We start from the raw sequence: 25,694 nt of genomic DNA, 5'->3' as shown, positions 1-25,694 counted from the left end.
AGACCTGAATTTTCTGTCTGCTCTATTGCTCTTAACCTTATTTTTCCCCTTAAATAAGGAAAGGCATTAGGAGATTCCTAAAGGTCTTTTTTTCTTTGCCACTATCCCTAGGCAAGAAGGAGGAATTAGCCTTGTAACCAGATCTCTCTAGCCTCTGCATTTAATTTTCAGCAAGAAACCAGGAGACTAAGGATGTCACGCTGACAGAGAACAGCAGAGGGCAGTATTTACTCATAGCTGAATCATGTCAGGGCTCAGAAAAGTTTTAAATTTGGTGGGGTCACTGTGGCAGAAATGTATGACATATGCCCTATATTTGCATTCCTTGGCTTAAATTCGTATTTTTTATATGGTTTCCCTTAAAGGGGAAAGAATACTCACCTGATGAACAGTCACTTTTCTTTTTTAACGAAGCAATTCATGCCACTACAAAAATTAGCCACAGTAGATAGCACAGGAATTAATTGGAGTGCAGTACGTGGCACATGGGCATTCTTAAAGTTTGATTTCATTCTATTTATTTCTATTTTTGTCATATCTATCCTTTCCCCAGACAAAAAGAAAAAAAAAACACGAAAGGAAACAAAACTTCATCAGGATTCGTTTGGTTACAAAATGTCAAGGGGGAAATACTCCAACAGAGATCAAAATTCCAAACTTTGCAACAGGAAAAGATCTCCATCTTTCCAAAGGGCTATCATTGTTATTGTTGAAACTGCAAGGTTTAGCTACTGGCACCTGGGATCCATTTGGGAAGGGAAACAAAACAAACACTGAGTTCCCTTGGCTTTTCCTATAGGAAGTCCAAAGTGCCATTGGTACTAAGGCCTTGATGCCCCTCGTCACCTGGAAGGGAGGGGAGGGGGCCAGTGGGTGCAGGGTTAGGGTCTGGCTAGCCCTGGACTTCAGGGAGTTCGTTCTGTAGACAGAGGAAAAACGGGGACGACTTGGTTTGGCTTCTGTAGGGTCACGTTGCACAGCAGCTCTCTCCCCTCCCATCGAAAGAGAGGAGGCAGGAAATGGTTAAAGCAAATCTGCACTGTGCATTCCCAGACAGGCTTTGCTTAATCCTTCCTCCCCGCTCTAACAGACCCTCACCCCCCGCCTTTCTTTTATTTCTCTCGACCCCCTTACCCCTGAGTTATTACTAGCATAACAACCTAACGGTCTTCCCTCAGACCCCGCCACTAAAGTTATTTATCTGCAAACCTGACCCCACCCCCATCTATCCTGCGGCAGCTTTTTGCTGTTATTGCTCTGACGCCGGCCAAGATTTGACCAAAAAGAAAGGAAGAAAAAAAAAAAAAGGAAAAAAAAAATCATCCCCCTTCTCAGCGCCTCCGACTCGCCGGGCTCCCACCCCCGACCGCCTACAGTCCTCCGGGAGGCTGGAGTGATTAGCATCCTGAGAAGCCAGTCGGAGGCCCAAAGAGCCGGCGAGCGCTCGCGGTAGGAGTGCCAGGCGGGGCTGCCTGAGCTCCGGCCCAATGGGGCTGGGGTGAGGGAGGGGCAGTAGGTGACAGGACCCGGAGCTAGGGGGAGTCAGGGCGAACTAAAGTGCGGGGATCAATGAGCGGCGAGCAAAGTTTCGGAGTGCTGCTCCAGCTCGCGGTCTGCCCTCCCCCTCTGTTTGTGTTTCAGCGACGGTCGCTGCGTGCGTGTGTGTGTGTGTGTGTGTGTGTGTGTGTGTGCGCGCGCGGTTGTGTGCGCGCAGCGGGGAAGAGGCGGGGAGAGCGTGAGGGACCAGCCGGAGGTGGCGAGCGGCTCGCTGAGCTCCAGCTCCACAGCGGTTCCACCTTCATCCCGGGCGGGCGAGAAGGAGAGCGCTGACAGGCGCCGTCCGGAGCTGCCACGGGCGCCGCCACAGCCCAGCGCCGACTTCCCCGCCTCCACCGCCAGCGGTGAAGGAGAAAGAGGGACCAGCCACCCCCCTCCCCCCCGCCCCAAACAAAAAGGCTCGTGGATTACAAAGTGAAACTGACACGGGACAATAAAAGCAAAGATAACGCGGGCAGGGTCGAGGCGCGCTAGAGTGGGCGTCTGACCCGGGCAGCCGGAGAACCGATCCCCCTGGCATGGTGAGGGGAGGGGACTCGGGGGCCGCGCGCTGCTCCTGCCCGACCCCTGCGAGGCCCAGAAGAAAGGGGGACGAACCTGCACTCGATTTGGATGTACAAATAATGAGTCGGCAGGCACCTCGGCAGAGGTAAAAAAAAAAAAAAAAAAAAATGGTGGGGAGCAGTGGATGTTGCCTGCGCGCGACCACCGGCTCGAAGCCGCAGCAGGGGCGGCGGCGGCGGCGGCTGGAGGCGAAGGGACGGAGCTGAGCGCTCCCGGGTACCGGAGCCCTAGCTCCAACGCCAGCGCTCCGAACGCAATCTCCGGCTGCAGGAGCGCCGACGCCGGCGCCGGGGCTCGCAGCGGCCACTTGTGCAGCCCTGGTGGAGGGGCCTTGCAGCCCTGCTGTTGAGGAGTGGGGACTCGAGGAAACCCCTCGTCTCCAGCTTTGGGGAAAGGAATTCGATAATCTCCTGGTGCCCCACCGCCCCCTCCCCCGTGCGCAATTGTTCTTTCCACACGTCGCTACCGCTACCGACGTTTGTTCTTCCTTGCGTCTTCGGTTTCGTCGCCCCGGGTAAGTTCTAAAGTTTCTGAAGACAATTGTTTGCAATGATTCCTCATATACCTTGAATACAAGCAACCTCTCCCGATCCACGTCCATACCCGGGCGAAAACGCTCAGACTGTCTGGATTCTAAAACAAAGTGAAAGGCGGGGAAGAATGTAGGGGGGTTGAGAAACTTTTCTGGGAATTCATCAGCGCACTGGAGTGTCCCGCGGAATGCCTGGACGCTTTTTCGTCAGGGCATCTCTCTCGTCCTACAAGTCCAGATGGCTACCTGGAGCCTTTCTCTGACGCGATTTGCTTTTGCTGGGCTGGAGGGTCTTTGAAATAGAGCTCGCAGAGCTATCGGCCTCAGTATTTGCTGGGGCTACCTAATCCCTGCTCTTATTCTTTTCGCTTCGTTTCTTCCTTCTCTTCATCACACCGTTCCAGGGAGCCAGGACCATGGACTTGGCAGCAGACGGGGCTCCTGGACGCCCGTGGCTCCAGCTGCCCACTCTGTCGGTATTTCAGCTCCTCCGGGTCTTTTGGCTGCTCTCACAGCTTCCCGGGCCGGCCCGGGTCAGCGGGGCCGAGCAGCGCCAGGTGTTCCAAGTGCTGGAGGAGCAGCCTCCCGGCACGCTGGTGGGCACCATCCAGACGCGCCCCGGCTTCACCTACCGGCTCAGCGAAAGCCACGCCCTGTTTGCCATAAACAGTAGCACCGGGGCCCTCTACACCACCGCCACCATCGACCGCGAGAGCTTGCCCAGCGACGTGATCAACCTGGTGGTCCTTTCCAGCTCTCCCACCTACCCCACCGAAGTGCGAGTGCTGGTGCGGGACCTCAACGACAACGCCCCCGTCTTCCCCGACCCCTCCATCGTGGTCACTTTCAAGGAGGACAGTAGCAGCGGGCGCCAAGTCATCTTGGATACGGCCACCGACTCGGACATCGGCTCCAACGGTGTGGACCATCGCTCTTACCGCATCATCCAGGGCAACGAGGCGGGGCGCTTCCGCCTGGACATCACCCTGAACCCGAGCGGCGAGGGTGCGTTTCTGCATCTCGTGTCCAAGGGCGGGCTGGACCGCGAGGTCACACCGCAGTACCAGCTATTGGTGGAAGTGGAGGACAAGGGCGAGCCGAAGCGGCGGGGCTACCTCCAGGTAAACGTGACTGTGCAAGACATAAATGACAACCCCCCAGTTTTTGGCAGTTCCCACTACCAGGCGGGGGTGCCTGAGGACGCGGCCGTGGGCTCCAGCGTCCTCCAGGTGGCGGCGGCGGACGCGGACGAGGGCACCAATGCGGACATCCGCTATCGGCTGCAGGACGAGGGAACTCCCTTCCAAATGGACCCCGAAACGGGGCTTATCACGGTGCGGGAGCCCCTGGACTTCGAGGCCAGGCGCCAGTACTCGCTTACCGTGCAAGCTATGGACCGAGGCGTGCCTTCCCTCACTGGGCGTGCCGAGGCGCTCATTCAGCTGCTGGATGTCAACGACAATGACCCGGTGGTGAAATTCCGCTACTTCCCCGCCACCTCGCGCTACGCCTCGGTAGATGAGAACGCTCAAGTGGGCACTGTGGTGGCTCTGCTCACCGTGACGGACGCAGACTCGCCCGCGGCCAACGGGAACATTTCCGTGCAGATTCTAGGGGGCAATGAGCAGCGCCACTTTGAGGTGCAGAGCAGCAAAGTGCCGAACCTGAGCCTCATCAAAGTGGCCAGCGCCCTAGACCGAGAGCGCATTCCTTCTTACAACCTGACAGTTTCGGTCTCCGATAACTACGGGGCGCCCCCTGGCGCAGCGGTCCAGGCGCGTTCTTCTGTGGCAAGCCTGGTGATTTTCGTAAATGACATCAATGACCACCCTCCTGTCTTTGCGCAGCAGGTGTACAGAGTGAACCTGAGCGAGGAGGCGCCCCCGGGAAGCTATGTGAGTGGAGTATCTGCCACTGATGGCGACTCTGGTCTCAATGCTAATCTTCGTTACAGCATCGTCTCTGGCAATGGACTAGGTTGGTTCCATATCAGTGAACATAGTGGCCTGGTGACCACTGGGGTTGCTGGGGGCTTGGACCGTGAACTCGCTTCCCAGATTGTACTGAATATCAGTGCTCGGGACCAGGGGGTTCACCCCAAGTTTTCCTATGCCCAACTTGTAGTGACTCTCCTGGATGTGAATGATGAAAAGCCAGTATTTAGCCAGCCAGAAGGGTATGATGTGTCTGTGGTTGAGAATGCCCCAACAGGGACAGAGCTACTGGTGCTCAGGGCAACTGATAGGGACCTGGGTGACAACGGGACAGTGCGCTTCTCCCTGCAAGAGGCCGAGACTGACCAGAGATCCTTCCGCCTGGATCCTGTGTCTGGGAGGTTGAGCACTGTCGCCTCCTTGGACAGAGAGGAGCAAGCTTTCTACTCCCTATTGGTCCTGGCCACGGATCTGGGCTCCCCTCCCCAGTCCTCAATGGCTCGCATAAACGTGAGTCTCCTGGATATGAATGACAACAGCCCTGTGTTTTACCCAGTCCAGTACTTTGCTCATATCCAGGAGAATGAGCCTGGAGGAAGTTACATCACTACAGTGTCTGCCACTGACCCAGACTTGGGTCTCAATGGAACTGTCAAATATAGTATATCAGCCGGGGACAGGTCTCGGTTTCAAGTGAATGCCCAGAATGGGGTTATTTCTACAAGAATGGCCCTAGACAGAGAAGAAAAAACAGCTTACCAGTTGCAAATAGTGGCTACTGATGGTGGCAATTTGCAGTCTCCCAACCAGGCAATAGTAACCATCACTGTACTGGACACTCAAGACAACCCGCCTGTATTCAGCCAGGCTGCCTACAGCTTCGTGGTCTTTGAGAATGTGGCTCTGGGATATCATGTGGGTAGTGTGTCTGCATCTACCATGGATCTCAATTCCAACATCAGTTATCTCATTACTACTGGGGATCAGAAAGGTATGTTTGCTATCAACCAGGTCACTGGGCAGCTTACCACGGCAAGTGTGATTGACAGAGAAGAGCAATCCTTTTATCAGCTGAAAGTAGTGGCCAGTGGGGGCACAGTGACTGGAGACACTATGGTTAATATAACAGTTAAGGATTTGAATGACAACTCTCCCCATTTCCTCCAGGCAGTAGAGAGTGTAAACGTGGTGGAGAATTGGCAGGCAGGTCACAGCATTTTCCAAGCCAAAGCCGTGGACCCTGATGAAGGTGTCAATGGCATGGTACTCTATAGCCTGAAGCAGAACCCCAAGAATCTGTTTACTATCAATGAAAAGAATGGTAATATTAGTCTGCTAGGTCCCCTGGATGTTCATGCTGGTTCCTACCAAATAGAGATCGTGGCATCTGATATGGGTGTCCCACAGCTCTCCTCTAGTTTCATCTTAACGGTTTATGTTCATGATGTAAATGACAACCCACCCGTGTTTGACCAACTCTCTTATGAGGTCACCCTTTCTGAGTCAGAACCTGTGAATTCTCGATTCTTTAAAGTGCAAGCTTTTGATAAGGATTCAGGAGCGAATGGTGAAATTGCCTACAGCATTGCTGAAGGAAATACAGGGGATGCTTTTGGCATATTCCCAGATGGTCAATTGTATATAAAGAGTGAACTGGACCGTGAACTTCAAGACAGATATGTTTTACTGGTTGTTGCTTCTGACAGAGCAGTGGAACCCCTTAGTGCTACTGTGAATGTTACTGTAATTTTAGAAGATGTAAATGATAACAGACCTCTTTTTAACAGTACGAATTACACATTTTACTTTGAAGAGGAACAGAGAGCCGGGTCATTTGTGGGCAAAGTAAATGCTATAGATAAAGACTTTGGGCCAAATGGAGAAGTAAGGTATTCTTTTGAAATGGTGCAGCCAGATTTTGAGTTGCATGCTATTAGTGGGGAAATTACTAATACTCGTCAGTTTGACAGGGAGTCTCTCATGAGGCAGAGAGGGACTGCAGTGTTCAGCTTTACAGTCATTGCAACAGATCAGGGGCTCCCTCAGCCTCTCAAGGATCAGGCTACAGTACATGTTTACATGAAGGATATAAATGATAATGCTCCCAAGTTTTTAAAAGACTTTTACCAAGCTACAATATCAGAGTCAGCAGCCAACCTGACACAAGTTTTAAGAGTATCTGCCTCAGACGTTGATGAAGGTAATAATGGACTTATTCATTACTCTGTAATGAAAGGAAATGAAGAAAGACAATTTGCTATAGACAGTACCTCTGGTCAGGTGACGCTAATTGGCAAATTAGACTATGAAGCAACACCTGCCTATTCCCTTGTAATTCAAGCAGTGGATTCAGGTGCAATCTCCCTCAATTCAACCTGTACCTTAAATATTGATATTTTAGATGAAAATGACAATACCCCTTCTTTCCCTAAATCAACGCTGTTTGTTGATGTTTTGGAAAACATGAGAATTGGTGAACTCGTGTCTTCTGTTACTGCAACTGACTCAGATTCAGGTGACAATGCTGATTTACATTATAGTATTACTGGAACTAACAACCACGGAACTTTTAGCATAAGCCCAAACACTGGCAGTATTTTTCTTGCCAAAAAATTGGACTTTGAAACACAGTCTTTGTACAAATTAAATATAACAGCAAAAGACCAAGGAAGGCCTCCTCGTTCATCTACAATGTCAGTGGTTATACATGTGAGGGACTTTAATGACAATCCTCCTAGCTTTCCTCCTGGGGATATTTTCAAGTCTATTGTTGAGAACATTCCCATTGGAACGTCTGTCATTTCAGTGACTGCACATGACCCTGATGCAGACATTAATGGGCAACTATCCTATACGATCATTCAACAGATGCCCAGGGGCAACCACTTTGGCATAGATGAAGTCAAAGGCACTATATATACTAGTGCTGAAATAGATCGGGAATTTGCTAATCTCTTTGAGTTAACTGTAAAAGCCAATGATCAAGCTGTGCCTATAGAAACTAGACGGTATGCTTTGAAAAACGTGACCATTTTGGTCACAGACCTCAATGACAACGTTCCAATGTTTATATCACAAAATGCCCTTGCTGCAGACCCTTCAGCTGTGATTGGTTCTGTCCTGACAACAATAATGGCTGCGGACCCAGATGAAGGGGCTAATGGAGAAGTGGAGTATGAGATCATCAATGGGGACACAGACACCTTCATTGTGGATCGTTACAGTGGAGACTTGAGAGTGGCTTCAGCACTGGTGCCTTCACAGCTGATCTATAACCTCATAGTTTCAGCAACAGACCTTGGCCCTGAAAGGAGGAAATCAACCACTGAATTGACCATCATTCTTCAAGGCCTTGATGGACCTGTTTTTACTCAACCCAAATATATAACTATTTTGAAGGAAGGTGAGCCCATTGGTACCAATGTAATATCAATAGAAGCAGCTAGCCCTAGAGGATCTGAAGCCCCAGTGGAGTATTATATTGTTTCAGTTCGTTGTGAAGAAAAAACTGTTGGACGTCTCTTTACTATTGGACGACAAACTGGCATAATTCAGACTGCAGCCATTCTGGACCGGGAGCAAGGAGCATGTCTTTACCTGGTGGATGTTTATGCCATAGAAAAGTCAACTGCTTTTCCCAGAACACAGAGAGCAGAGGTAATGATTTTGTAGTCATTTATGAACTATTTATTGATGTGCTTTTTAGAAAGATTGTTCTCTTTCTGTTTGCTTTCTACAATTATTTACCTTCAATGTTTACTGTTAATAATACTGGCAGGAGCATATAAAGTGTTCCGTTACAAAAACTAACAAGAATCACATAAAATTTAGCTTTAATCCTGGTCAAAACCAAACAGTGAACAGTTTTTATCTTATACTTCACCTCATTGCAATCATATGTATAAGGCCAAGGAGAAATCTAGCCATTTCATAAGTGCAAAACAAACAAAGAAACAAACAAAAAACAAAACAAAAAACATGTATCTAAATTAAATCAGTGCACTAATTAGACACCTCTCAGTAAGGAAGTCTAGTAGAGAATGGGCAATTTCAGGCTTAAATTTCTATTCCAAACTGAAGAAGTTTGGTAGATATCAGCATTATAAGCATAGTTTTTTGGGAGGGGTGTAACGCAAACACAGTACAGACTGGCAGTTTACATCAGGACAGTATTAACTTTCACATCCTCAGCAGTCTTGGCAGCTTCTTTATAGACAGTGACTAATTTTAATGTGCTGAGCCAAGTTTGGGGAGATTCCTGATTTCATCTGCTTTTACACTGGAGGCACTATCTTCTGACTTAGGGTAATCCTTTCTCTTCTCTCTTGAATGAAAGCGTGTCATGTGCTGTGAATTATCAGAGATTAGAAGGTGTTTCTTGATACAAATATGTGTTCAGCACTATGCTATAGGCACATGTTGTTCCGTCTGCTGATGGGTAAGAAGTTAGGGTTTCTGGCATATGCCAAGAGAATTCGAAGCCTGGTCTTCCCTGGGGTGTATTTTAGGCTACTACCTCTATGTATTACTGATTTGTATTTTAATTAAATTACTTCCAAAGTTGTTTTGATAATCAACTAGAAATCACACAGCTATCCTCTGGAAAGCTCTTGTTCGCTGTTTTCTAAGTTTCTTCTTTTTCTCCACTCCCCTCAAAGACATTCTAGTGTCACTCAGCCAAAAACACAAAATATCAAGTGTGGTTTGTGATACTTGGCAGTAACCCAGACACAATATACTAGTAAAATTGAGGCTTACGTATTTGTTTTCTTGCTTTCTTTCTTCAGGGGGCGGGGAAGAGGTGAGGGGTTTTCTTCATTTAAAATGTTCTTTTGTTATTACTATCTTTTTAATCCCTTGTGATTTTTTTTTTTTTGTAATAGCTAGCTGTATCTATTCTGCACATAGAGCAGCATCTTCATGTCCTAGAGGATATTAGAGATATAATTAGAGATATAATTCTTAATAGAGATATAATTCTTAGAGATATAATTCTAAGTGCAATTCAGTTTTATCTTACATACATAGCCCTGAAGGGACTTGTAACCCAAATGTCCTCTTTTACCTAATTAGCTTTTTAAAGATCTTAACACATGGCTTATATGGTGAACTATTTGATGTAACTTAGCCCATGATTTACATGTAATTTTATATTAATTTCAGGTCATCCCTCACATTAACTGACCCTCTATTTCCACCTTCCTTCTCAGGGATTATTTACTAGGTAAGGAGATTTAAGTAGTTTGAAAACTGAAATATTTATTCAAGATGGGCAATTAAGTCATTTTAGACTTTAGATGAATTTATTAAACTGTAAAACAAATTATGTTACTGGCTGTTGTTGTTTGGTTCAATGCATTACAGTTTATTAGAACAACATGGAGAATGAGACTAAATGCTCACTGGTATCATTAGATTTATTTTGTCTTGTTATTTATTCATTAAATATGCAAAGAATGACTTAGCTTAAGTTTATTAAATACTACTGTCTCTGCAATAGGTATGAGAATTAAAAAGTAATAATTATAAGTCATTTTGCTAGTAGGGAATAGTATGTCTGTTACTTTTTTAATATCAAATAACACCAATATAAAAAGTTGTTCATATTAACTGCACCCTATTTATTTGAAAATCTGAGGTAACTCATTATGGTGATTTTTTAGAAGAAAAAAAAAAACCTTTCAGGGTATTTTCTGTGAACTAAAGTGCTGAAATTGTAAACCAAGTTTGAGTTTCCAAAGCTCCAACCACTCCTATAATTAAAAGCAAATGTGTTTCTCCAAAGAATATTGAAAGCAGTAGTTGGAAGCTAGAGTTTCATATTATTGTTGGTTGTATCATTCAAGTATATATAATAAAGTTCTTTTTCCCTTCTGCTCAATTAATTTACCATGATTGTGCAGAAATAAGTTATAAGTTACCTCTGATTGTCAGAGATGATTTTTCAGTTGTTCTCAAGTGCAAACTTTGCTCTAATACATTAAAAAAAAAAAAAAAAAGAGATATGTGCACTGATAGGAACCTGGGTTGCTTACTCAGGTTTCTGGCTAGAGTCATGGCTGATCACATTCCATTGGCAAGCAGAGGGTCAGTGGGTAAAAGAGAAATGATTTAATCTGCATTCTTTTTTTTAATCTCTGACACTTGTGGAGAGAGGCAGGGGACTCTAGCTCTGATCTTGTTCATTCCAGATTTCTGTCCATGTGTAAACCTTCACTTACTCTACTTTGCACATCTAAAACTTTGATATAAATAGGAGTCTTTAAAGACTGGCTTCTGAGTCGCAGATACAAGGTTTATTATACTTTTGGGTCTTAGTATTCTTAGAAAATTTTGATTATGTTAGAACAACTGATATAAAGGTTGTATTGTTTTTCTAGGTTCAACAAAAAATAGGGATGTAGTACTTCAATGAACATTTCTTTTTAAATACATATTGTATGGAAACACAGAATTTAGGGGCTTGGTTGGACCTCAACCATGTCAGAGGTTTTGTTTCATTGATCTTTATTATCTCAGAGTGTAGTATATACCTGAGGTGTAATAGGTGCTCAGTACATGGTTGTTAAATGAGATTATAGAAGAATTAAGACCAGAATATGTTTTCTTTTGCCTCAAGAATAACTTGACAGAGAGAAGCTGGGGAAATGGAGGGAGTTAGTAAACTCGATCTTGACAATGAATTGAACTGAGAACATAAGGACGTGCCAATCATCTCTGTTCTACTAGGGTATTGAGCATTGTCAGAACAGTCAAAGAGGAAAGGGAAACTTAGGTGGGTGGTGTCACATGGAATAAGGGTTTAAATGGAAGGAGATACTGTGTATGTGTCCAGCTCAAAGTTATCAAATTTGTTAGTCTCAAGACCCCTTTATGCTCTTAGTAATTGTCAAGGACTTCATAGGGCTTTTGTTTAGGTGTGTCTTATCTACTGATCTTTGTCATTTTGAACATTACGACTGAGAAAATTTTTTAATATTTATTAGTTTGTTTAAAAATCATGTTAAACACATAGTCTTATTTTATTGAAAATGTTTCCCCAGACTTAAAAGATAATGGAAAAAGAGACGTTATTTTTTTGTTTTACATTTTCAGAAATCCCTTTAATATCTGGCTTAAGAGAACACAGCTGGATTCTCAAATCTTCTCATTCATTCTATTGTATTACATTGTTCTGATTAAAGTATATGAAAAGAACCCATCTCACTCAGGTCTATGAAGTTGGATAAGGGAGACATATGTTATTTTCAGATGATTGTCAGTTTTCTTTTGATACTACACCAGAAGTCCACAAGTGGCAGCTTCCTAAAACTTACTTACAGCATGGAATCTGAAACCCTCTTAGTGAACTTTGTTACATAAAAATACCTTGTCTGACCTTGGATTTTGAATGGATCTTTTTTTACCTATGCATGACTTAGAAACATCAGGAATTGATCATTTGGAAAATATTGGTATAACCGGTAAGAATCTTATCAAGAAGATCTTTATATATGGACTCTCAACATCCTGACAATGCTTAGAAGTTTTTCAGAATTTGAATTTTTACTTGAAAGCTCAAATTTTCTTTATCAGCAACTTATATTCTTTTTTCCATGAGGTGTTGGGTTCCCTTCGTTCATCCGCTAATGAACAAATGTCTGCCACACATATCCAGGTCTAAAAATGTATAGTTTCCCTGTCATTTGTTCTCAAGTAAAAACTGTATTCCGTAAATAAAGCAGATCGCTTAGCTTGCAGTGCATCATACACCTGCTTTTCTTTGAGACAACTCCAGTACTGAGGTACAGATTCATGGTTCTTTGTGCACATTCTACTATTTGCCATGCAAAATGTTGAAAACATGGAGTTTTGAGGGCCTAGATTTAATACATTTAATAATTTTGATACTTCTTCAAAAATTGTTCTTCGGTTTCTAGGTGAAACTGGCACTGCATTTTTTCTGTCAGTGCCTGGCAGTGAAGAATAGGATCGCTGCTGGAATACTCTAGAGCTACTGCTTTAATTTGCCCCAAGGCACCAGCGGTTTTGCCCATCGTTGCTTTTGCATCTCTAGTATACATGTCAATGCAGAGAAAAAGGCGAGCACTGTTTGGCATTATTACAAAGACAGTTTTGACTTCCCAGGACTCTCTAATGGGTTTCTGGTATGCCTTAAGCCCCATTTGAACCAAGGGAGAACCATTGGCCTAGGTAATGAGATTTTTACATTTCCGTTTAACAAAAGCCACCAGAAATAGTCTATTAAGAGCGTGTTTACGGGGCGCCTGGGTGGTGCAGTCGGTTAAGCGTCCGACTTCAGCCAGGTCACGATCTCGCGGTCTGTGAGTTCGAGTCCCGCGTCGGGCTCTGGGCTGATGGCTCAGAACCTGGAGCCTGTTTCCGATTCTGTGTCTCCCTCTCTCTCTGCCCCTCCCCCGTTCATGCTCTGTCTCTCTCTGTCCCCAAAATAAATAAACGTTGAAAAAAAAATTAAAAAAAAAAAAAGAGCATGTTTAGGATATTAGGTGAACGGATTATGACATTACCAATTAGAAATGAGTTTCAGCAATTGGATACTTAATTAATTTATTTTTTATTTAGTTTATTTATTATTGGATAAATTAATTTATTTTCACAATGAACACCATCGAGATTTCTAAGAGGAATGATGGGACATATATCAGATTAGTGCTGAAGACCCAAGTTTAGAAATGATTGTCTTCAGGTCACAGGGGTGGCTCCTTTGGTTAAGTGTCTGACTTGATTTTGGCTCAGGTCATGATCTTCCGGTTTGTGAGATCCAGCCCCACGTCAGGCTCCTGCTGATAGTGAGAACCCTGCTTGGGATTCTCTCTCTCTCCTTCTGTAGAGACAGCACTGCCTCGGTTCACAATCTCTCTGTCTCTCACTGTCTCTCAAAGTAAATAAATAAGCTTAAAAAATAAAAAAAGAAATGGTTGTCTTCTAGAGGCTTTAGAAACAGAGTTAGTGACCCTTAGATTAAATATCTATATATCTTGTGTATCATCCCTTACAGGGAAAATGTAAGCAACAGAACTGGGTAAATAATAATATTAAAGTAATAACAATAGTAACAATTATAATAACATGCATTGAGTATTGCTATGTTCAGTCATTGTGCTAAGTGCTTCGCAAATGTGTTATTTGAGCCTTGTAACACTGGTAATATCATTCCCACTTCACAGTTGTGGAAACAGTCTCAGAAAAGTTAAATAATTTGCTTTAATTCAGATAGATAGAAAGGAAAATCACATCCGGACTTGCTAAGTCCATTGTTTGTACGCACACTTACTATTCTGTAAAGCCAGGGCAATCTGTGGGTTTAGTTAAAAGAAGGGCGCTTTACTCTGTAGATTTGAGTGTGTGTGTATATATATATATACACACACATACTGTATATACTGTATATACTGTATATATACTGTATATACTGTATATTTGAGTATATATATATACATATATATATAATGTTTTTAGTAATCTTGTTTTCATGCCCTTATTTATTGTTAAACAGTTTTTGAAAAGTAGTAGTATATATTGTCTGAACTAAGGGAAACCTGGTTTTCGCCTGCTTTAGTCTTGGCCATCAGCAGACTCTGTACATCGTTATGGGTCAGTTAGTGGGGTAGCAAGCCCGAATCGGGACATGTGGAGGTGCCTCTGGAGCAGGCAGGAAGGGTCAGAACAGGAGAGGGGACCTGGAGACAAATGAAGGGCACAGGTGTTGCTAGTGCCTCTCCTAATACACAGTACTGTACAGTTTGGAAGTAGTTGCTGTGATTTACTAAGGTGGAGAATCCGTTTTTGGATTAACAGATGACAAATCTTACACTCCACAGAATATGATGATGTTGGAATGGAGGGACTGTGAGGCTTATATTAAAAGGAAGAAAACATTTTATTGCTTTTCTGCCTTTGATCTCCAGAGTGTTCTTTTAAAAAAACAACCTGTGATTTTTTTTTTCCGATTTTATTTTTTTCTTATTGATATGTTTTTAAACAAGATATTGTGATTAAATTTTCAAGACACGGGCAAATGTGTATTACAAACAGGAGTACTGATGGCCAATTAAGCTCATGCTCCATATTTACACATGGCTTCAGGAAGCTTGATTTGGTCTGTTTTGGTAATAGATTTCCATAGACATAATTTATCTTCTGATTAATTTATAATGTCTTTTTTTGTGCCTTTATTAAAACCCTAATCATTTTAATTCCTTTTTGTTCCAATAGATTTTGAGACGACTTGTCTAAGAATATTTTGGAAAAGTATTTATGTACTTAGCGTTTTGTGGAATCAATTTTTCATTGTATTGCCTACAGCTTGCACTTTGTCATCATTACAATGAAAAACTACCTAGGAGCCTCATTAGCTGTGAGGGACTGTTGAATTAGTGACTATAAAGGATTCCACAGGCCCCAAGGTGGGTCCCCTATACAAGAATTAATAAATCTAAAGTTCAGCTTTTTATAATAACCATGAAAGTAGGTAGTATTTAGAATTAGGAGCTTGTGAGTAGATATAGGAAAAAAATAACTGGCAAATGATTTGGGCCAAGATGAGCTTAAAAGTCCCTTAAAGTGTCCTCGATATAAACTATGGTAAATACCTTCTAATGCTTTCAGGCTTTAAGCAGTCTGTGACACCAGTGGCCTGTTTTAGTAGATTAAATAAGAAGGAGAGAGTATAAGGAATGGAGACAAATGAAAAAATTCTATTAGACAAATATTCCTTATGAAGTACACACATGTAATATATTATATATTACCATATATAATATATGTGAGTATGTATGCAACCATTATGCAAAGACTGTTGGATTTTCCCTTGTGTTAAGATCCTGAGACAAAATGGGACAATAAAGTCATAAGGAAGAAATATAATCTAATTGGTCGATAATAAATATGTGGTAATCAAGAATTGACTATAGGCACACAGTCTTTTTCAATTTCCAGACAGATATCCATATTTAAGAAACTATCAGTGAGTAAAAATTAGACTTTAAGGAACAATTAAAGAACACTAATTGAGGAACATTTACAAACCCTGTTTAACAACTGGCAGTTGGGAACCAATGGGGTTATTACTGATTATTTGTTTCAGATTATTTGATATTTTTCTGAAATGTTTTGTCATTTATAGATTTTAACATATGTAAAGTGCTTACATTATGTCAGACAGTGGTAAGCACCGGGCATTGTCTTGCCTTCACAATACCGTTGGAGACTCATATGACAACGTCTCATCACTTGACAAATGACAATTCTGAGGCTAGTGGAGGTTAAGTTTATGGATCTGGTTTTCACTGGAAGCAGGATTTGAACCCAGCAGTCTGACTCCACAGCACTGACGAACACTATGTATTGTAAGAGTGGTTGATACTTTCTGTAGTCTCATCTGCATACAATATTTACTGTGTAAAAAGTTCTTTCTATATTTTGATATTTCTTCATACCAGTGGCTGAAGAAATACAGGGTAAATTTAAATTTAAGTAATGATCTAGTGGTAGGATTACTTTAGCTCCCTATTAATCTTTATTTCAGTTAGGCTTGAACGAATGGACCTATAATCTGTACGTTCTTCATTTTGATTTCCCATTCTTCCAGTTACTGCCTCATTTATTATTTTCTTCCCTTTTCAGCAAAATTTCAAAAAGTTGCCTATACCTGCCTTCTCTCTTCTTACTATCTCTAAATTCACCTCATCAGGCTCCCCTGCTGCCACTCCAATGAAAATTGTTCTTACCAAGGCCACCATGATAGCCACATTTCTACATCCAATAGTCAGTTCCCAGTGCTTATTGTATACATACTTCTAAATAATCATACTGTGGATTTTTAATCCTATTTCTTTGACCAATTTCTTCTCAATTTTCTTTACCAGCTTCTCTCTATGTCCTTAAATTCTAAATGTTGTAATATCCCTGGAGTCAGTTCTTGAAACTCTTCTCATTTCAATGTACACTTATTTCCTTGAGGATCTCAGTCTTATGGTTTCAAATAACATATATACATTGATGACTCCAAAATTTTGTTTCTACCTTATGTATTTCTCCTGAATCCCATTTTTTATATAACCAACCACTTATTCATCATGTTTGATTGGTTTCTTATTAGATATTTTAAATTAAGATTTCCAAATCTGACCTCCTGATATCTTCCCCAATAAAAATCTGCTTTACTCTTAGCCATCTCCTTCTCAATTAATGGCAATTGCAATCTTCTAATTGTTCAGGTCAAAAATCTTGGAATCATCTTTGACTCCTCACCACCTTACATACCATCTGTTTAACTAATCTTGGATCTTTTAAAAATATGTCCAGAAACTGGATCATTTCTCAGCACTTCTACCATTTACTACCTTGGTCTAAGACCCTATCATCCTTTTATTAGATTATTGAAGACATTATCTCATTAATTTCCAAAATCCTTTCCTACTATTCTCTTCCCTTGCTTATCTGCTTTACCCACACTGGTGTCTTGTTATTCCCAGGATTTTCTAGGTACACATCTGCCTTGGAGCCTTTGCTCCTGGCCCTTCCTTCCACATAGAACATTCCTTCCTCTAGATATCTATTTGGATAATTTCCTCTCATTTGGATAATTTCCTCTCTTCCAGTATTTGCTTATATCTCACATTATAACTGAGAATTAATCTTCCTTTACTAACATCACTGTAGCCACCTCCTCATCCTGCCTTCTCCACTGTAGTTTTTCACATTCTTCTCCTATAGGATTTACCCTCACCACTTCTTCTTATCTCCCAAATGCTAAATGTTGGAATGCCCCTGGAATCAGTTCTTGAAATGTTTCCCTTTCTAATCTATACTATTCCAATGAGAAGTCAATCCATCTCATTACTTTCAATTATCTATCTGTCTATCTATCTATCTATCTATCTATCTATCTATCTATCCGTCCATCCATATATCTATCTACATGCTTAAGTGTGTGTGTGATATAAGTTACTGATCTATAATTTTGATTATGTCTTTTTCCCACTAGAATGAAGTTCCACAAGGACAGGTATATTTATCTGCTATGTTTACTGATGTACCTCAAGAGACTAGAAAATTACTTGGAACATAGTAGGCACATAATAAGTTTTTGTAGAATGAATGAATGAATACATGAATGGGTGAATGAATGAATGAATTAAATGAGCTTCCTACTTCTGTCCTTGACACTTTAATTGAGTGTAGCAGTTAGAATGATCCTTCAAATGTAGATCAGGGGTGTTTGGGTGGCTCAGTCAGTTGAGCATCTGACTTCTGATTTTGGTTTAAGTCATGATCTCACTGTTCATGAGATCAGAGTCCCACTTGGGACTCTCTATCTCCCTCTTTCTGCCCCTCCCCCACTCATGCATGCCATGCTTTCTAAATAAATAAATAAATAAATAAATAAACAAACAAACCAACCAACAACTTTAAAAAATAAAAAAAAAAATAAGTTGCAGGTCAGATTATTTCACTCATTTGCTCAAAAGCCCATGACTTTCCATTTCACTCATAATGAAAGTCAAATCCTTACAGTAATTCATAAGGCCCTATGTGACCAGCTCTTGTTGTTTACTTTTCTGGCTTTTTTTTCTCCTGGCTGTTCTTACTGAGCTTGCTCAGCAACCACAGTGAGGGCTCCAGGCCCCAGCCTCCTGTGCTCCAGCCTCAGTGCTAGCTGTGCCCTCTGCTTGGATTGCTTGCCTTGAATTTATCTCACATCTTTCCTCAAAGTCACCTTACAAAGTTCTCCTTCCCTCAACCTTCCTTTTTCTATTTTATTCTTTTTGTTTCTCCTTAGACTCTATCATCACCCACCATAACACATATGTTACTTCTTTATTTTGTTTATGATATGTCTTCTCTCCAAAATATATGTTCCATACAGGGAAAAATTTTCATCTGTTTATTACTGTTGAATTCCCAGCACCTACAATGGGGCTGGCCCTATTCAGACATTCAGTAAATCTTTGATAAACTAAGGAATTACTGTTGAACACATGGCTAATAGGCTGCTTAAATGCCAGGAGCTCAAGTCAGAGATGCATGCTGGAGTAAAGGAGTCATTTTTCATATCTCAAGCCAAGCTATGGAGCTTCTTCTGAAATTAGTGAAGCTAGCTAATTGGCATGGATTGATTTTCCTGGATACAATGACAGAGGCTGTAAAACTAGACTGGCTAAAAAAAAAAAAAAAAGTAAGAAGCCTTGTAACCCAAAGTCCAGAAATCATTAGTGTCTGAAGTACAGTGAGATCGCTAACTCTTATTTTATAGATATTTTGATGAAGTGGAACATTTTAAAATATATATTGCAACATAGCTACACTATGAGCAGGTCTTCTCATTTTCTTGGAACTTACCTAGTTTTGCTTTAGAGAGCAAATCTTAACTTGCCGTAAATTATGTAGCTCTTGAGCAGAAAGATGAATACATAGACTGTGTTTTTTTTTTTTTTAATTAGTACTTTCAACATTAGTAAATTTAGGTATTGCCATTCTTTTTTTTTCAAATTTACTGTCCTTGATCAACATTTCACATCAATAATGTTAGTAAATCTGATTAATAATATACAGCAGAGAATATGTTGCTTAGTAATTCATCGTGACTGAGGTATAGTGGGCAGAATGTATGCTTTTGATTTGGAAAAATCTCAATTCAAAGGTTGTCACAGCTACTCTCATGTTCCTCCTGTATAAAATTTGAATGACAATACCCATTTCATAGCTTAATGCAAGGGGAAAAAAAGAGGTACTCAGTAAAATTTGTAAATTCCTCCTCTTTTTTCCCAAAATACAGATATGCACAGAACTACTAACATTAAAGAATACTTTCTATTTCTAAAGTGTTGTGGAGCGCTATCTTCCTTTCCCCTTGACTTCCCTAACAAGTCTGTAAGGAGGTAAGTCAGGTGTTCTCTTCATTTTAAAGACAAGGCACAGAGAATTTTATGATTCTGCGTGTGGTCACAAATCTAGACCACATCTGGGTCTTTCTGACCTTTGGTCAATGTGCTTGACATGAAACCACATTGTCCAATCTGTGGTTAAATTAATGCTATTTATCTGTGCGCCATTTTATTGTTTTTGACATAATTCAATAATAGTTATAGTCCCTTAAGTGGAGCAATTTATTAATCCAGAAACTTTGTTTAGAAGCTTAGATGCTTATGAGACATTGTCCATATCATTTTGAAGCCTTGTCTTTGATTTACATGGGGCATTTTCATCTCTCCAGTTTTCAGTAATGGTAGTGAAATATCAACTAACACAAAATTGTGTGTTTATTCATGAACTTATTTTGAAAATATTTTTTGTCAACTACTTGATGCAGTTCTCTTAATGGAAGTCCAATTGTCTTCATCAAACAAAGATAGAATTATCTTTTCTTCAAAATTACCTTGATTTTTACACCACAAAAATTCTGGCAATTTCTTAAGTGAGAGTTATCTAATTCATAGTTAAAACATTTCCCTGAAAAGAAAACTGTTCTGTTACTTAACTGAAAATTTCAAAATAAGCGTATACCCAGAGACAATGGCCTTCCCTCTTGCTTGGGGTAGTGTTCTATAGCATATAACTCTTTGAGGTTTAGTCAAAATAATTAGAGTTTACATTTATATATGCATTCACTTCATTCTATAGAGGACATGAAACGGATTACAATAAAAGAAAAATAATTTAATGAATCTCTAGGAAGTAAAAATAAGTGATCGCTAAAGAATCCTGGAGTATATGATTAATGTACAGAAATGTATGGCTTATGTAGCCCACTGAGTTTATGTTTGCTTTCTAAAGGCCAAATCAAAGAAATGAGATGAAGTATGTAAGTCATAGTGTTGTAAGACTAAACAAACACATACATGCATAAGTGTTAACAAAAAAATATATAGATTTAAACTAACAAACAAAATGTATATAGATTTTTCTAAACCTCAGGACCTAAGGGGGATTTGTCTCACAGATTCTTAAAAAGAGATCTTATTTTCTTTGTCAGTGGTACTCTCACTAGTACAATGACAGATTTTCAACATCTCTTTATTGCAATGTCTTTCACTGTGGGTTTATGGCAAATTGTAAAAGTGTGATCTTGACAAATTATTTATGTCTGGGTCAGAAGAGATTCCCTATTGGTAAAGTGCTTATGTTTGGCTTTATTTCATGTGGTAGGTTAATATTTTATAGTCAAACAAAGAGCATTCCTGTTGGGGTTTTCACATTAACATATCTGCAGCACATCACAGGGAAAACCTGACTTACAGGGGTTTTCAGTATAGTTTTAGCTTAATGTATGAGGAGACTTGTATTTTTAAAGGCATAATTGGTAAATTTAAGGCAATTCTTTAAAACACTTGGCACATATCTAGCAATCTGTGCCTTAGATCATTTCTAAGAAACAGATTCAGTTACTAAATGTTATTTGAATTGACTGTATTGCTATATTGTAGCATTTTTCATTAGCAAGAGCCTATGTCCTTTAATTGCTGCAAAGAGTTAATTCATAGGCTAGTTTTTAAGATGCTACCTTACATTCTTCACTAAGAAGATTAAAATACTATTTCATGTGTATGACTAAGTAGGGCACAACTGCTCGTATTGTAATGGCAACTTAGTATTTTATTACTTTGCATAATAAAATAGGGAAAGTTATTTGTTTATCCACTGAGGTTGTAATTAATTACAAGTAAGTTAATTACAATGAATCCTTAGTATTTGAAGTCTGAGCCTGGCAGATTTAGAACACCACTTGACCTCTGACTTGCTGGAAAATGAAGGAAGTAGGAGTAAAAATTTTCTTTATAGGACAAGATGGTTTGGGATGGGAGGGACAACATAAGCTTGCCAAAAATTTGGGTCAAACTGAACACAGATGGCTGGAGCTGATAGAGGTGTCTATGATTGTAATTTCTTCTCAGCACTTTTTTTTGTGTGTGTATCAGTGTGTTTATACTGAGATGAAGAATATTTTGTTGCTCAGCAACTAAGAGAAAATACATTCAAAGAATCCATTTTTGTTTAAAAAAACGATGTGGTAAATATTATATAGTGGAGCAGTATGGCTATTGAACAGTATTTCCAGGAGATCTTCTGGGAGAGAAGTGTTTGTTACACATTATCTAAATTTAAATAAATCACATTGTACATTTTACTTCTTAGCTTGTCTCTACGTTCTACCTCACATAGTATTTGAAAGAAACGGCCTAAGTAAATGTATTATATTAGTAAACAGTATAAGTTTTAATCACAAGGCAAACATTTGAAGAAGTAAAACTATGATTTAAATTTTATTTTCATAACTTAAGTTTTTCTAAATTTATTTTTCTTCTAATTTGATTAAAGAATTTAACATGTACTTTACTTTCTGAGGGAGTCCCGTGTTGTTCTTAATATTGAGTGCAGTTGTGCATGCATGGTTAAACACAAAAATAAACATAAATTTAGGAGTCAGAATAATTTTGATCAAGTCTTGGCTTTACCCTTTCGTGCTGTGTGACCTTGAAGCAGACGCTAAACTTCTCTGAGCTACAGCGTCTTCATCTGTTAAAGGAAGGGAATTCTAACCACTTTACTTATTAAGGGTTGGGACAAAAATATCCAGTACACATAGCAGTGCAGACTTTCCTAAGACTGTTTGGTTTACTTTTATTGATGCTGCGTTCAGTTGCTCCTTGTGTGGTCCAGAAGGCAATGATTAAAAAAAAAAAATGTAAACAGCTACTGGTATGTAAATAGCTACTGTTTATAGGAGAATTGTGATGACATTTCTAATGATACCATGCAGACAGGAAACAAAACCAAACTTATACGTTCTATTTCCTAGTTTTAGGAAAATTATTAAAGGAAGCGCATTAAAAATTACCTCTGTGGTAATTTTCTTCATTATAATATATCAGGTTGAAAAATAATTTTTAAGTAACAGTGATTACTGAGCTGAAATATATAACTAAGGAAATAAAGATTATTAACTATGACAGGGAAGTGACATAGTTTTCAAAATCTCAAGTTTGCCTACGATTTAAGTAAATTGCAGGATTCTTCTTAAAGTTTTAATATAATACAGAGCCAGATGAACATTATCCAATTTATACACTGTGTTCTGATAAGAGTTTCAAATATTAAAGTCGTTTTCTCAATATTTGGAGCATCTCAAAACAACTTTCTGACACAGATTCACAAAAAAGGACACTGATGCTTTGATACCTATTTCACAGAGCTGCTTAGAGAGATAAAATGAATAAATGTACACAGGATATTCCCCCAAAGTATTAGGTCACCTTTTCATTTACATAGATGGTAATTTTGTCTTTGATCAGGCAAGATATCAAAGATATCTCAAAGATGTAACATTGAGAACTGCATAAATGATACCTCATCTTTTTCTTCCTGCCTTCAAATGAGAACAAATTTGAGAGCTTTCTTGCAGTTTTTCCCAGTAGAGAATTCAACCTACTTAGGATTTCCAGTTTTCTTCTAAGATGAAAGATAGACATAGGATGAAGAGATATTAGTCTTTTTCCTGGCCATTTGCCCAAATGTCTATGTTCACCTTGCTAAATCTTGTTTCTGCACATTGCCGCTTAGGCGATAACCAAGGACTTCTAAATTAGGACATTGTTATGATTTTTTAAAATTTGTATTGAAATTCCAATTAGTAAACATACAGTATAATATTAGTTTCAGGTTTACAATATAGTGATTCAACACTTTCATTCAACACTGGGTGCTCATCACAACAAGTGCACCCCTTAGTCCCTGTCACCTGTTTCACCCATTCCCCGCCCCCACCTCCCCTCTGGCAATCATAAGTTTGTTTTTTTTGGTTATGACCTTGTTCTTATTTTTTATTTTAAACAATGTATTTGCCTTTGTATTGCCTTCCCATTCTCAACTTCCATTCCAGTATTCAATATGCCAGGCATACTGTTCAGTACTAGACATTGACATTTGCATTTTCCAGATGCACACTTTCAAGAGACAACAGCATCGTAGGAAGACAAAGATCACCTAAACCATTATCCGAAAACATAAAGGCTGCTATGATGAAAAAAAGTTTTACCAGTTAATTGTAGCATCTGCTTTTACACAATTGAGATTATTTATCCTACGTAAGCATTCAGTGACTGGCTTTCTAAGGCTGTCTGCATAGTTTGAACTACTTGAAGTAAAATTATTTTCATGGTCCATATTCTGAGAAAACGTCTATAAATCCCTATGTAAGTGAACGGAGTCTGATTTAAGGTATGCCCACTATTGGCCTCATCCCAGTGATACTGTAGTGTAGCTGATGTAAGGCTGCTTCTCAGTCCTCATGTGTGCTCCTTCCTTACAGCAGGACACAGGTCCATTGTGTCCTGCTCCCATCTCTGCCCGTAAGATCCATCTTTGCCCTAAATGCCTCGGCACATGACGACATTTGATGACATATTTGTACATCTTGCTCAGGAACTATGTTCATTCATCTGTCTTCAACATTATTTCCATCTCTGCTAATAGCTATTAAAGAATAACACCATGGTTATTAAATAATAATTATTAAACAATAATAGCAACTGCGCCTTAAACAATATGAACTATTTCTTGAGAACTGATGGCTACCTATGCTTTTTAATTCGAATCTCAAAATAATTCTATGAAATAGATGCTGCTATTAGCATTTTACAGATGAGAAAACTTAGGCTTAGGAAGGACAAATTTGATCACTTTGAGTCATACAATTAGAAAGAAAAAGAGCAGGGACTGGAACCCAGGCATGAACTGCAGAACTCATCCGAGCCAATAGCACAATTCAGCTGAAGTTGTTAACAAATTTATCAGTTTGGGAACCTTTACAAAAAGTCATTAATATTTTCATTGTAATGGCATATTATTTGTAAATTACATACATACATATGTATATAATTGCATAGATGCTTTTTAAGCTAACACTTTAAGTCTTCTTTTTTTTTTTTTTCGGAATGAGTCATAAATCTAAAAAATTGTCCAAATGTTGATGCAGGACTTTAAGCAAATAATCTGGAAAATAGTTTTTTTTTAAATATCACTGGTGTCACTGACTCATACAAAATATGGGAATGTACAAAAAGAGCATTTTCTTCAACATAGTTTTTCAGAGCTTTTATTTTTTCTACTTGGAACTGAAGCAAAATTTAAACTTTTTAAAATACTTAATTTTCACACAGTGATATCTTTTAGTTTGATTACTTTTCAAAACTTAATGCACATCAGAACCCCTTATGTAGATAATTATTTGAAATGTAGATTGTTTTTCATAAGATTCAAGAAAGATCCTTGGAACCTGTCATTTTAACAAGTCCCGCAAGTGATTCTGATGCAAATGGCCACAGACCTCATTATAAGATACCGTTATTCTTTACTAGGTTAGGTTTTATACAAGCAGTTACATTAATTAGATCTAATAGTAAATGATGTATTACAGACTTTACTGACTTATCTGAGGAAGACCTCTTAGTTTTCATATTATAGTGCAATGGTTACACATTTGCTATCAGTGTGGAGTCTTAAAGCGTTTCCTATTTCTGAAGTTTTCTGAGAAGTGAAATCATGGGAACTATAGAAATGTCCAGGTATGAGAAAATTGATTAATCATTAATAGAACTATTAAAAAAAATAGGATCCATCATGTCCTCAAGTAAGATCCATCATTCCGTCAAGATCTTTTTAAAGTTTCGACTTATATGTTGTGTAATGTTTTTAAATTTATGTATATTCACCCTTATCTAAAAAGCATTTATATTCACAAATAAGAATTTTTACCTGCAGCAACCAAGATACAATCAGTAGCTATACATGTCACATTCTGTACATAACAGAGTAAGAGAACAGTTGAAAAAATTGTAATTTAGCTTAATTGAAACACGTGCCTAGCCATCTGGAACACTTCTGCATAATATAGAGACATTTGGCATTTTAAATAAAGGATTTTGAATTAAACCAGAAATCTTTTGTGTCTTCCAAAGACATTGATTTATTGAGACTATGTGTGGCTTTCCCTCATATATAAAAGATTAATGATTTCCTAAATGTCCCTTCATTCTTTCATTTTATAAAATGAATACATAAAGTTAAGCAAAATGAAATCTTTGAGG

The 25,694-nt window shown here is 39.7% G+C and overlaps 1 protein-coding gene across 2 annotated transcripts in view; it reads left to right on the top strand.

Moving 5' to 3' along the window:
- The first annotated feature begins 2,241 nt into the window (after window positions 1-2,241).
- FAT4 (FAT atypical cadherin 4) overlaps window positions 2,242-25,694 on the top strand; it is a 175,711-nt gene continuing 152,258 nt past the window's right edge. Inside the window, exons 1-2 of one of the 2 annotated variants that reach the window (XM_045468084.1) lie at window positions 2,242-5,578; window positions 7,682-8,244. In XM_045468084.1, the coding sequence (XP_045324040.1) occupies window positions 3,070-5,578; window positions 7,682-8,244 (3,072 nt within the window). In that variant the 5' untranslated portion in view covers window positions 2,242-3,069. Of the gene's footprint in view, window positions 8,245-25,694 lie in introns of both variants that reach the window. The other variant, XM_045468076.1, reaches the window with a different exon arrangement.

Source organism: Leopardus geoffroyi, chromosome B1 (assembly GCF_018350155.1).
Source record: "Leopardus geoffroyi isolate Oge1 chromosome B1, O.geoffroyi_Oge1_pat1.0, whole genome shotgun sequence".
Classification (NCBI taxonomy): domain Eukaryota; kingdom Metazoa; phylum Chordata; class Mammalia; order Carnivora; family Felidae; genus Leopardus; species Leopardus geoffroyi.
This window is presented reverse-complemented; position numbering and strand designations above follow the sequence as displayed.